At 33.6% G+C, this 13,058-nt stretch overlaps 2 protein-coding genes across 9 annotated transcripts; one reads left to right on the top strand and one right to left on the bottom strand.

Moving 5' to 3' along the window:
- The first annotated feature begins 1,046 nt into the window (after nt 1-1,046).
- LOC18039583 (solute carrier family 25 member 44) lies at nt 1,047-7,578 on the top strand. 7 transcript variants are annotated; one of them, XR_002904828.1, is made up of 10 exons: nt 1,047-1,170; nt 1,270-1,651; nt 2,296-2,677; nt 3,259-3,455; nt 3,936-4,080; nt 4,460-4,613; nt 5,815-5,889; nt 5,979-6,495; nt 6,688-6,922; nt 7,062-7,578. XR_002904828.1 is itself a non-coding variant. In XM_024181588.1 (8 exons), the coding sequence occupies exons 2-7, from the start codon at nt 1,587-1,589 to the stop codon at nt 5,856-5,858; spliced, it is 987 nt and encodes a 328-aa protein (XP_024037356.1). In that variant the 5' UTR covers nt 1,047-1,170; nt 1,270-1,586; the 3' UTR covers nt 5,859-5,889; nt 5,979-7,578. The 7 variants fall into 7 exon arrangements, 2 of the variants coding, with proteins under 2 accessions (XP_024037356.1, XP_024037357.1); XR_002904826.1 differs by having other exon boundaries at nt 5,979-6,499; XR_002904825.1 differs by having other exon boundaries at nt 1,352-1,651; nt 5,979-6,922.
- Nucleotides 7,579-7,876: 298 nt separating this feature from the next.
- Nucleotides 7,877-10,504, bottom strand: LOC18039310 (RING finger protein PSH1). 2 transcript variants are annotated; one of them, XM_006431258.2, is made up of 7 exons: nt 10,307-10,504; nt 10,095-10,216; nt 9,900-9,952; nt 9,724-9,787; nt 9,530-9,572; nt 9,382-9,429; nt 7,877-8,484 (listed from the first exon to the last, which is right to left on the bottom strand). In XM_006431258.2, exons 1-7 carry the CDS (start codon nt 10,394-10,396, stop codon nt 8,233-8,235), a joined length of 672 nt encoding a protein of 223 aa, XP_006431321.1. In that variant the 5' UTR covers nt 10,397-10,504; the 3' UTR covers nt 7,877-8,232. The 2 variants fall into 2 exon arrangements, with proteins under 2 accessions (XP_006431321.1, XP_024037358.1); XM_024181590.1 differs by having other exon boundaries at nt 7,877-8,456; nt 10,307-10,484.
- Between the last annotated feature and the right edge of the window lie 2,554 nt (nt 10,505-13,058).

Below are 13,058 nucleotides of genomic sequence, written 5' to 3'. Positions count from 1 at the left end.
TAAATTTTATTCATAACATATTAGTAGTATTTACCATGCATTTAAACTCTTAAAACTTAAAGGTTAGTTTTGTAAATTTAACGGTCAACCAGCCCCAAAGCATGTACATGCAATATTCAAATTGCAAGCCAAGTAATATAACCTGACAATTTACTTTATTATATTGGCCAAATAATTTTTAAGGAATATAGTTATTCATATATTTAGTCAAATATGGTCATAATAAAAATAATAAAGGACTGAATATAAATCATATTTAATTTATATTTCATTATCTAATGTTGTAGGAATGAGGGTTGGTGTATCGTAGATATTAGAATAATGAAGGAGACAATAGACTATTAGATTGATCGTACTCTTGCAATTACTTCTTAATGATATTTTATTATCTTTCTTATTTGTTGTTTTGGTATAAAAGTATAAGTTACAATATTTATTATATTTTTGAGAAAAATTATATAATTTATTTGTTATCAATACATTTTAGCCTTCAATTTTCAATCTAAAAAATTATTACTTTTTTATTACTGAATTTTAGAATTCATAACGAATTTAGAGCAGATATGGATTTTAATTTTTTTTCAAATTTGGAGCAGATATAGATATTTATTTCTTTTTTGGATCTGGATATGGAGCCAAAAATATAGATTCATGACGGATCTGGAGCAGATACGAATCTTGATTTTTATTATGAATTTGGATTTGGAGCATAATAGATCCAACTCATATCTGTCCCATTACCATCCCTAACTGTTACTTTAAAAATGTTAACCGTTAGAAAAAGGTTGGGCTGCTCACTATATGTTATATAATGGGCCCTAAACCCAAATCAAGAAAAACTTTAAACCGAAAGCCTGCGAGTGGAGCTTTTAGTACCCCTTTTAACACTTTTTGAATTTATTTCTTAAAACATCCCCAAATTTTTATTTATAAAATATTTAAAAAAAAAGTTGACTATCTTCCTACAAAATTTCAAGTTTCAACCGATAAAAAGTATTATTTATCTTTAATTATGTAGATAATTTCAATTAAAAAAAAAGGTTTTATAAAGAATTTCGTGACTCGTGAGAGGGTAGAAAAGCCTAATCAAAAGTCAAAACCTACACGAACATGAGCCTCAACCCCGTAAGCGATACGAGCCGGCTAGCAGCAGCCTGCACCAAAAATTGGGTATGAACATGAACAACTATGAACTTTGACGAATAATCTGCAATATTATAAAATTCATTCCTTTTTTTTTTCTTTTTTTCACATTTGGTTGCACTTTAGTCCCATTCTTATTCTCATATTGGTACAAAAGGAGACATGAAAGAAGTATAAATGAATTGGCATCGATTCCTCCTTATCACAGGAAGTAGAAAGTTTTTGCTCCAAGTAACCTGAAAGGAGGGGAGGCTGACGAAGATTGCAGGGAGCAGGGTAGTAATCGTCCATTTTTTATCATTCAACGGTTGAAAAAGTCATTATAACAATTTTGGCTTTCGAAAAGTGATGCATTATCGATTTTGATTGTTGAGTTGCAGAGACAGATTGGATTTGTCTTGTTTTTGTTGTTTAGATTTTGAAGGAGTCAACCTCAACCATCAATGACAATGGACGCGTCCAATTCCCGGGTTCAGACGTTAGGTCAGACCGAGATTGACTGGGAAAAGTACGTATCGTATCCTCATCACTTTTTGCTTCATTCATCTTATTTTCTTAATTTAAATATCCGTCAATTTATTTAGAAATTTCTTAAGCTACAGGTGACTCTCGAGCCGATGATAGAATGTTTCCTCCGGAGAGTAGCCTTAGTATTAATCTCCCTTTAGTGAGGGGGGTGATATAAATTATTATTTTCATATGTTCCTTTGTGCAGTCTCCCAATATCTGATATTAAACATATCTATCTCTGTGCTCTCTATCTTTACATTTATTTTATAGCAAGCTAAGTTACACAAAGTGTGCTTGTGCTTGTATTGAATTATATATAGATTAGAAATGGTGGAAAAGTTTGAAACTCATGTAGGGATACAAATTAACTTCAAAATGGAAGAATAAACTCCAACTCCTATGATTATACATGGTTATAATCATGAATCAATAGTAGTTTCAACATGTGACTTCAAAATGTGATTATTCATGCAAGCCCTCAAATGCATCAATATTTGTGATCTTGGTTGTAGTTTAACCCTAATTAAGGAATCAACTTGTGCATTTTTCTTTGCCCTTTCACACCTCCAACCATTATTTCCTAATTGTACACCTTTTTAAAAAAAAAAAAAATCTACATGTTCTTATATGCTCATTCTGCAGGCTTGACAAAACAAAATTTTACGTTGTTGGAGCTGGCCTCTTCACGGGGGTTACGGTGGCACTGTATCCAGTCTCTGTAGTAAAAACCAGGCTTCAGGTTGCTACAAAAGACACTGCTGAGAGAAATGCCTTTTCTGTTATCAGAGGTATTCTTAGAACTGATGGGATTCCTGGTCTGTACAGAGGTTTTGGTACAGTAATTACTGGTGCAATTCCTGCCAGGATACTATTTCTGACTGCTTTAGAGACGACAAAAGCAGCGGCTTTCAAGATTGTCGAACCATTTAAACTATCAGAACCTGCACAGGCAGCAATAGCAAACGGAATTGCTGGCATGACAGCATCAATGTGCGCTCAAGCTGTGTTTGTTCCAATTGACGTTGTATGTCATCTTTTCAACCGGGCATTTTTTGAAACATGTTGATATTAAAATTACATGTGGGGATTTGTACTTATGCATATATATGTGTGTTCAGTTAATTGGGGAGTTTCTTATTTATGCTAAATTTGAAGGCTGTGACTTTAAGTTATAATTGACCCACATAATTGACTGGTTGTATTCTAATATTAGAGAAGTCTCCATTTAAACACTTACCCTTTTTTGGAAAAATAACTATGAACGGATACAATGTTGATCTATATATTAGTTTATGGCCTTTGTATTGCGTCCATTGTTTTCAGGAAATGTTGTTTGTTTTTGTGATCATAATAAAAGCTCATAATTCTATATCCATCCTTTTCTGATTTATTTTTCTATATCCATGCTTTTCTGATTTATTTATGTTTTCTTAAAAAGAAAAGGAAGGAAGAAGAAGAAATAATCAGAGAATGCAATCTGCTAAATATCCCATTATCAATGCTTTTCTGATTGACAAAAGAATAAAAAATATGTGAACAAAGAAGAAGAAGAAATAGGTAGAGATATGCACGCTGCTAAATCTTTTTAGGATGAACTTTGAACAGGTTAGCCAAAAATTGATGGTGCAAGGGTATTCGGGCCATGCGAAGTATAGTGGTGGCCTGGATGTTGCTCGTAAGGTTATACAGTCTGATGGCATTCGTGGATTATACAGAGGGTTTGGTCTATCTGTTATGACTTATTCCCCATCAAGTGCTGTATGGTGGGCAAGTTATGGTTCAAGCCAGCGCGTCATTTGGAGGTGAAATGTTATTTTTTATTCTCTATGGAAGCTAAATGTCTATAAAATGATAAATTAGAATAGGAACATTCACTGATTAGTTAATGTTTCATCATCTTAGTCAACTACATCGTGATGTAACTTTAGATTGTAGATCAGACGCTTAATTTGCTGGCTAATCTGGGGAATTTCACTTTTATATAGATTTTAAGTCAATCACGATGATATCCTTAATGTTCCATGCCATTTGAAAGTGGTCACCAACTCCAAGTGTTTTCTTGCCCAAACTTAGATTTCAATTTCATTGATCTAAATCTTAGTTGTGTGGTGAATGAAGATATTGACATTGGGAAGTTAGAAATTGCAAGTTCCATAAAATTTACTAATTGTTGGGCTTTCATGTGCAGTTTAAATAGATGAGCTATCAGCTTTTCATGAACTAACTACTGGCTATCAGGATGGATCCCAATGTTTCTTAATTATCCTGATTTTTTTCATTAGGTTCTTAGGCCATGGAACAGGCATTGATGATGCTGTACCTAGCCAGTCGAAAATAGTCCTAGTTCAAGCAACTGGAGGACTTATTGCTGGTGCAACAGCATCATGCATCACTACTCCATTGGACACTATCAAGACTCGCTTACAGGTCTTCTTCTTTCTTTTATAATTCCAATATCTTTTTTGGCTGTTATTGCATTGTGGTTGAGTTCATTTTCTAAGGGTATAAGTGAAAATAGCCAAATAGCAAATAGCTCTCTCTGAACATGTGTCTGTATGTAATAAAACGTCAAGGCCTTCACCTTTTTCTAGCATATTTTCCTTTATATTCTAATGTTTAGGCACTTTGGATGAGACTTAGCTACGTCATCTTTCTAAATGTAACTAGAAAAATATTTCAATGACTTTCTATATGTTTCCTTTCTATTCATGTGGGGTACGCTGGCTTGAAGCTTCACTTCGTCATATAACTGCATATCTCTATGATTACATATGTTTTGTGTTAAAGAGCTATCTCGGCATTCTAGGTGATGGGGCATGATAGGAGACCCTCTGCAACTCAAGTTGTGAAAAAATTGATTTCAGAAGACGGATGGAAAGGTTTATATCGAGGATTGGGTCCGAGATTCTTCAGCATGTCGGCATGGGGAACGTCAATGATACTAGCCTATGAATATTTGAGTATGGACTCTTTTCCTTTTGGACTTCCATTTATTATTAAAGGAACAATAACATGAACAAATATATAAATTGAACCTTGATGTATGAATTTTGATGCATGAAACTACTAGGCGATCTCTGCAGTCTGTTGTTTGTCATTCTGATTGCTACTTTATTTTGTGGCCCATTTTTTGTAAGCCATAATCTCAGTGGTCATGGAACTGGACCCAGATGGCGGGGGTTCATTGTCTTGGATCCTGTGAGTCTGTATGATGACCACATGGATGATCTGATGATTATTGATTCTCATTTTAGTGATCACAAACTCTCTCTTTATTGTGCCATATAGTTTTAGCAAATGAGTTTATTAGATTAGACTGCAAGCATGAAGCATGTATTGCGGTTATGTGTTGGGTATTTGTCTGTCCCTGAATGTTGATGTATCTTTTGTACTTTCTTGATTTCCCATGAAGAAAAAGTTTTCTTTTTCCTCTTTAGTGTTTAATCTGAATCTCCTTTATATGCATGTGTCTCTTGTTATTCTTAAAGCTGAGAAAATATTGTTGTTTTTTTTATTTTCAGAGCGTCTGTGTGCGAAAGATGAATAATAGATATGACCTAAACAATGGTCAGAACCATTCAAGTATTTGGGGTTCAGAGCTGCTGGGATTCAATATATATTTTTGGACATGGATGTGCTTGAACATCCTCAAAAGACTTTTCTTTTTCTTTTTTCTTTTTTCTTTTTTCTAAATCTAGTATGCTAATGGAAGATTGATTGAATTTTTTGAAAGCTCTTTTAGATCTCGCCATGATTCTTTTAAGCTAGATATTCTCCACCCCCACCCCTTTTATAGGAAATCATCTAGAATTTGCAGCATGTCCTCAATGAAGAATTTTTTGTTCCCAGTGAAGAATTGTTTGTTAGGCAACTCCAGGATATATGTATCAGCTATACAGTTTAGTCAGTTTGTTTATCAGACAGTTCACTTGCAATTTTTCCATTCAGGGATATATGTATCAGCTATGCTGTTCAACAATTCTGAATTTGAAATATGGCAGAACTCTGTCTCCCTCTTATCTCTTTCTCTTACACATACACCTATGGCTTGTATTGAGTAATCTTGCGGATCCCTGGATATATTTGGCACTCAGGTTGACCAAAAATGTTGCTCGGAATTCAACAGAATACATAGTTAAATTAAACTGTCATCATTTGCAGATCAATGTGGAAGATGTGGGTGGGTTCTATACATTGGTGAATAGAAGATGTGCACGTTATATCTCAAGTCCAGTCGTAAGTGAGAACAAAAGTGAAATACAAGATTGTTAAATCTATAGCTCAAACTCAATTAACAATGCTTCATCTTCATTTATTTTCCACAGTCCCGGATTTAACTTCTACTTGGCTTCTCGAGAATAGCGGAGAAGAAAAGCTCATCAGCACGCTGATCAGTCTTTGGTACAATCCTCCATATTAGCTTTTTGTATCCCAGTCTGGAAAACTCATCCAAGTACAGCTTCGTACCGTCTTTCGTACAGAAAAAACGATCCACCCAAAGAAGTCCCTTGGGTCGAAGATTCTGTCCCAATCAAAAAGCACAAATTGTAAAAGTTGTACTCCTAACCACCATCTAAAAATAGAGTAGAATGAATAATGTCAAGTGTATTCTCGATGTCCTGGAGCCGATTGATACATATAAAGTAAAAAGCCTCTTAGTGCGGTCACATCATTGAATAGAGCCTCTAGTTTAATGTAGCCGGTACGATGGTTACATTCCTCTCCCTCATCATTGCCGCAAATGTGCCAGTAGTGGGACTGAAATCGAGGCCGATTTGGATTTCTCCAGGCTTTGACCTTAAGACTTCATCAATGGTGAATTCAGCAGACATGGATTCACTCGTAGGTATATCCCATCTTCTTTGAGAAAGATTGAAACAGTCTGCACATTTAAAGAAGCCTCTTCTGTCCATTGTTTGTTTTGAAAAGGCAGGAGTGGTCTTTACATTTGTAAAGGTTCCCTCGGACGTTAATATCACTAGGTTCAGTCCAAAGAGAGATGTTAATGGGAAAGGCTTACTGTATTTTTTTCAGGTGTCGTTTGAGAAGCATCTCCTTCTTGGCAATGGATCACAGCCACTGGCTATTAGCTTTGGAACCATCGTATGGAACATTAGCAGTCGATTTTGATCAAGCATATCAGGACTGGAGCAAAGTAATCCTCCTCCTTGTAGCAATGAGATCAGCAAGGTGGCTCAATGTTTGAGTGAACCCGAGGAAAGTGATCTCAAAGAAGAAAGAACGATGAATAGAAAGGTCTTCAATTCAGGTGAGCTTCTAAACTACATGTTGCCTAAACTAAATATGCTTCTTGATATAGCAATACGAAGAATTTGGTCTGAGAATATACGAAGAACTTGGTCTGAGAACTAAGCCACTGCTTTTGGTTCTGATCGTTCATTGTGCAGCTGCTTCAGCAGTTGTCCGACTTGTGCCTGCAGATTGGAGACTTGGGTTTGGACTATGTAAGGCAAAATAATGCAGCTATAGGAGTTCTTGGCCTTGATGGTGAAGATGAATTGAGGATGAGAGAGACCTGAACTTAAGAAAATAATTGTGAAGATTGACGAGAAGAAGAGAACACAAGGTTATAAGAAGGCATCCAAGATGCCATTTACATGGTTTAGAGGTGATTTGTCTCAGCATTTCTCGGTCTTTTTGTTGCCTGAGGGTGAGGCTGAGAGTAAATACCACTCCATTTGTTGACTTGGGTTTCCGATTCTCCTCCTATTTTATATTTTAGATACGATCTTCCCTAGTTTCTTTATATCCTTAGATTCTATTTCATTTCATTTGCCTTTGGATCTAAAGGTTTCCATCACCATACTCAAGAAAATAGTTCGATTGTTAGCCGTAGCCTAACATGCCATTATTAGTAGCAAGCGATGGATGCTGGATCGACAGCTAGTGAATTTCCCCATTTTCTTCTCTTCTTCATCATCCTTGTCTCAGCCACCAAAACCAAGCATAATGGGATTAAAATCTGACAGAAATCAGCATGTATCATGTGTTAAAAATAAAACATGCATCACTTAACAGACATGAGAAATGCATCATCCAAAGTCATATGAGAAATTGAATCCAACTATCCATTCATAAGAATTCAAGCTGCTTCCAATAGAAAATAGAAAAAGCGATTTCAAGCACAAAAACATTTCCATGGGTAATTAACAATTTAAACCGGCTCTCAATATGCTATATGGAGCTTCTATTGGCCTGAGGAAACAGTAATCACATGTCATAACATTTTCAATTATTTAAGGATTTGAACAACATTCAAAATTCAGAACGATTAGACAAAAGAAACAGAGAGGATGGATACTGCTCATTCAGATATTTTGATAATACAAACTGTAGCTTCATTTGGCTTACAAAACTTTCATTGTAAATACTGACAGCAAATCGCACAAAATAACACTACATAGACAAGGGGAAACAAAATTTAATCTGACTTTCCAGTAAATATGATCTATATTATAGATGCACAATGGCCAAAATAAAGGAAAATGATCAGCATACCCACTGTTATTGGTAGGAGATCATCGGCATACTAAAAGCAGCTTGAAAGAAGTTTGGCATCTACCAATTACAAACTTGTTCAGCATCTTCAACATAATCATCATCATCGTCATCAAGATCACTAACTCCAGTTTCACTGTCAACACCATCATCTTCATCATTGATTTTATCCATGTTATCACCATTGTTATTGTCTTTGTCACCTCTGCTTTTTGCAGCATATTCCTCAAGTGATGCGGAAGGAAATAATTCCCCAACTTTATTTTTGTTGGCTGGATTTTTTGCTGAATTTTCAGATTTACCTTTATCCATCTATTAGAATAAATAGCATTCAATGCTAAGCAAATTAAACTTTTAAAAAAAAAAAAAAAGCCACAACTCAATATGAGCACAAAAGGCAATTTATTCCTAGAATTAAAAAAGTTCAAGATCACAGACTGGTTAATATGATGATTCAAACACCTTCATGAAGCTATAGTAATCCAACTTCTGAAATTTCAACCAATTTTTTCAGGACTTGCCTACGGAAACTTAATCTATTCAAACTGTGATTTTGGCCTACTAGGTAAGAGGTAGCAAGTTATATGTCTCAGTCAGACAGTCAAACAAGATGCCCTCCCCACTGCCACCACCCCTCTAATATCAAGGGAAGACGGGATAAGACACTGGTGTCTAATCAATAGTTCATAGTCAACCATGCAAATCAAAACTACAGAAAGCAGTTGAAATGGAAGATAATGCCCCAATCTTCATAGTCCATCTAACATAAAACTTCAGAAAGAAATTCTCAAAACTGTCTTGTCTTACTATTGCATTGTTTCAGATGATTGTCAGAAAGACAATTATATAAATTCAAGTACTTAGAATAGAAGTTGAACACCCCAAGATATCCCTTCTTAACCTTGATTTTACTAGTAGTTCAAATCTCAAATGCAGTAAAACTCAACAATTTAACTTAGCATCAACAATATGGTTAATTTACTTTTTTGGACATGATTTTGATATTCCATCGCTGAGAAAGGGCCCATTTATATTTTTGATTGAAGTATGAATGTGGCTTGACTTGTGTCATTCAGACAAGTTGCCTCCTTAAAAAAGCAGTTGGTAAAGATCAATTGCAAACAAAATGAAAAAGCATTTGAAATTTTTCTTCACTTGGCAAAAAGAAACACATATATTTAGATCAAGAACAGCAGTGTAGGAGCTTACAGCACGTAGAAGAATTCTTCGATCTCTCTCTCGAGCATTTTTTAGTGCCTGTAATAAAATCCATATACCCATCAGTTTAATTGTTAAAAAAAAAAAAAAAAAATCTAATTTTACAGGACAATCATATTGCTGACAAGTGAATACAAACCGCTTCAAGCATCTTTTGTTCAGCCTCTACCTCTGCAAGGTCTCTACAAAAAAATCAGAAGACAATGACACAGAGCTCCAAAAAAGTATAACAATCTCAAAGAGAGGGGTGGGGGGAAGCAAATGGTTTTGCTAGTAATACCCAACTACTAAATTCAATCATATATTTAGACGATCAAAGAGAATTAGCCAAACCTTCCAATCACACGATCCACGCGGGAACAACACTTTGCACATACATTTTGTTCCTTGGCACAACCTAAGCCAACAACAACACTAGATAATGATAAAAACAAAAAGAAGACAGAAAATGGAAAAGCTCAATCATTGGCTTATTACTATATTATAGTCCCCAAAAATAGCACACCCACCAGGACAGAGGTTATGGTAAGCTTGACGTACGGCACGCTTGGTACAACGTTGACTGCACATTATCATTATAATTGATAATTACACATAGAAAATGATATCAAGGATTAAAAATTGTTTTACATGATAGAAATAAAGATGATGCATTAACATGTGAAAACAAAAAGAGAAAAGAAGGGTAGAAATCAAATTCAGACCACTTGGCAGGCTCAGAGAGAGGTTTATATTTGCCATAACGGCGTTTCCAATCAATCTGATCTTTACATCGAGGACATACTCCTGTTATCTCAGGGTAGGGTCTTAGTTTTCCACCAACTTCCTACTCATTAACAACACATAACAAACAAATTAGATTAAATTAAATTAATCAAGTAAGCAAGCTAACAGTTTCTAATTAATTAATGCTCACTCTTTCATTGATCTTCTGGCCAGCTTTCGGCTTCCAGGCGTAGCGGTTCTGGTGCTTCGGCGGGCCACGCCTGCTGCTGTTGCTGCTCATCTTCTACTTCTTTTTTTATTTGCTTTTGAATTTTGAGGTCAAGGTGGAGGTCGAGGATGACCTAATTATCTTTTAACACCCCTCTCAAATTCTTTTTAGATTTGTTTATTAAAATATCTCAATTTAATTTATGAAATTCAAACTCATATATTAAAATTAATCATTTTAAAAAAATTATCCAAATAAGTATTTTTTTTAATCTTTTATTTATAAAATACATTACAAATCTTAAAATCTTAAATTATTTTTTTCTTATTATATAACTTTTATTTCCATAACTCTAAAGTCTAAACTCTTACAAGTTTTTTTTTAAAAAAAATTCTTTATTAACATTTAATTTATATATATATGTGTGTGTATTATGAAATGGGGTGAATGTAAAGAATTTTTAAATGGAAATTTTTAAGTGTTTAATTGAATTTCCAATCAAAATTTTTAAAAAAAATAATAATTTGTCATTGGTTATTAAGGTAATTTCACTTGAAAATTGGTTTAATGAAGAATTTTAAGGGTTCCTAACCTTTCACTTTTGGGTCCATAATTTTCAAGAAAATTCATTTTATGATCCAATCCAACTTTCTCACTCTTGCCAATTACTTATTTTCAAGCTGCTAAAGATCCAATTCTAATGCTCAAATTAGTGTTTAGTTTAAGAGAAAAATAAAGAAATATTTGATAAAATAGGTCTTGGGTTGTTTCAGAAGAGTAGGATGACCTCCCAAAAGAGTCGAAATGTTTTTAAAGGATTGATTAGAGTGCTCCAGCAATAATTGATGTGTCCTTTAAAAGAATGATGAGCTAGTTTTATAGTAGAGTGCTTGGGAGAAAAAAGTAACTTTTATTTAAATTATCCTCCATGGTTTGAATTAGGATTCTTCTATTAAAGATTTGGATAAGGTGTCACATAGATCCTAGTCATTTAATTAATTTATGCTTCTGCTCAGATTAATCTAAAGATAGCTGGTTTTGGGGTTAATTATTATGCGCTTTTTAGACATGAGGCCATGTAGGATTTATTGGCGTAAGGTTATGTATTTAGATAACCTCTCCTTTGTCATACAATATTGTCGTTTGGTTTCTATCTTGTCAATTGTCATACACCACGCCAGCCCAATGACGTCTGGTGCAGCTAGTGAAGCAAATGACTTGTCAAGTGCATCACTTAAGCCATTTGCTTAAACGATAACCCGCAGTTGCCGTTTTGAAGATTAAAGGTCATACACATGTGACACGTGTGGTCAAAGCTGTTTCAAACTTTTGTTAAGGTCGTTACGAATGGCGGAAAATTTATGGGTTTATTACAAACCTAGTAACCGACGCTGATTGGTGAAAGAACTTTTTGGATCAATTGCTGGTTGTATACAAAGCCTTGCAGCTTGTTCTGTGGCTAGATAAGTGTTGGTTAAAAATCGAAATATTTGGATTGTAAATTGTAATTTTCATGCAACACATAGAATTATTATAATTTAAAAATCATACCTTTATTTGGATTGTTTGATAACAATCCGTCACTAACATTCTTCCAGGTTATGATTTAAATTATATTTGCATTTGTCATATGGGCATCTTTATCACTACTCGAAGCAACCAACAATAGAAAACTTTTTCTTTTAAAGTTAGAGAGAAAAAAAAATTATTTTGTTTTATATATTGTGTTTTCTCTTTTTCTTTTGAAAAAAAAAAAGCCTTTTTTAATCTTTTTAGTAGAAATCTAGACTCCTTATTTTATCTCCTTTTTAATTCTATTAAATTAAAAAGATATGATTTAAATTAAAAGATAAGATAAAGCTATTATTTTATCTTCTTTTATAATTCTATTAAATAAAACATATTTGATTTAAATTAAAAGCATCACTTCTTCTTATTGTAGGAGCCGACCTTATAAGTTACACCTAAGGTTCCTTACACACAAGCATATTATATGGAGCATCCCCACCAAATAATATAATTAAATTTTTAACCTAAATAGCAAGTCATCTTGATTATCAATCAAGTAATGGTGCTATCAATTAAGTAAGTTAATATGAGAATCATTTAGGTACACACAATAGTGGCTACAATAATTAAATTTGTAATTAAACTAGCTTGATTATTTAATTCCAAATCTACTCCACTAAAAGATTAAAACTGACTTTTATAATTATATGATATCTAGGATACTGTTCTCGAATAATAATTCAATGCATGCCCCATTGATTTCTTTATTGAGCAATCTTTTATACCACATAGTTAATCTACTATCCAATTAATTTAATCTCATCTTGTTTCTTGATACTTATTAGTTTTCTCTAATGATCATTTTCAAAATACTAATTACGTTAACACATTCTACCCAAAGAATTTTATGATCAAGTACCTAAAATCTGTCAAGAGATATGTTGAACAAATTTTGTATTGTTAATATATAATATCACTACTCATAATTTCTTCTATTAAGATATTAGATAATCTTGACTACAAATGTATACACTCTCATTAGTAACTTAAATGGATTAACAATCATGATTATGAAACTATAATTAACTGAAGATTGAGATTGCAATAAAATCAATATCTATTAGATTTAATAAGTCTGAAAGTCATTTTGAGGTTAATTAAATCTCATATGTGATCCAATTCAATGCAGTCAAATTATATCAGTAAATTCATAAACAATAAAATT

This window comes from Citrus clementina, unplaced genomic scaffold (genome assembly GCF_000493195.1).
Source record: "Citrus clementina cultivar Clemenules unplaced genomic scaffold, Citrus_clementina_v1.0 scaffold_6, whole genome shotgun sequence".
NCBI classification, from domain to species: Eukaryota; Viridiplantae; Streptophyta; class Magnoliopsida; order Sapindales; family Rutaceae; genus Citrus; species Citrus x clementina.
This window is presented reverse-complemented; position numbering and strand designations above follow the sequence as displayed.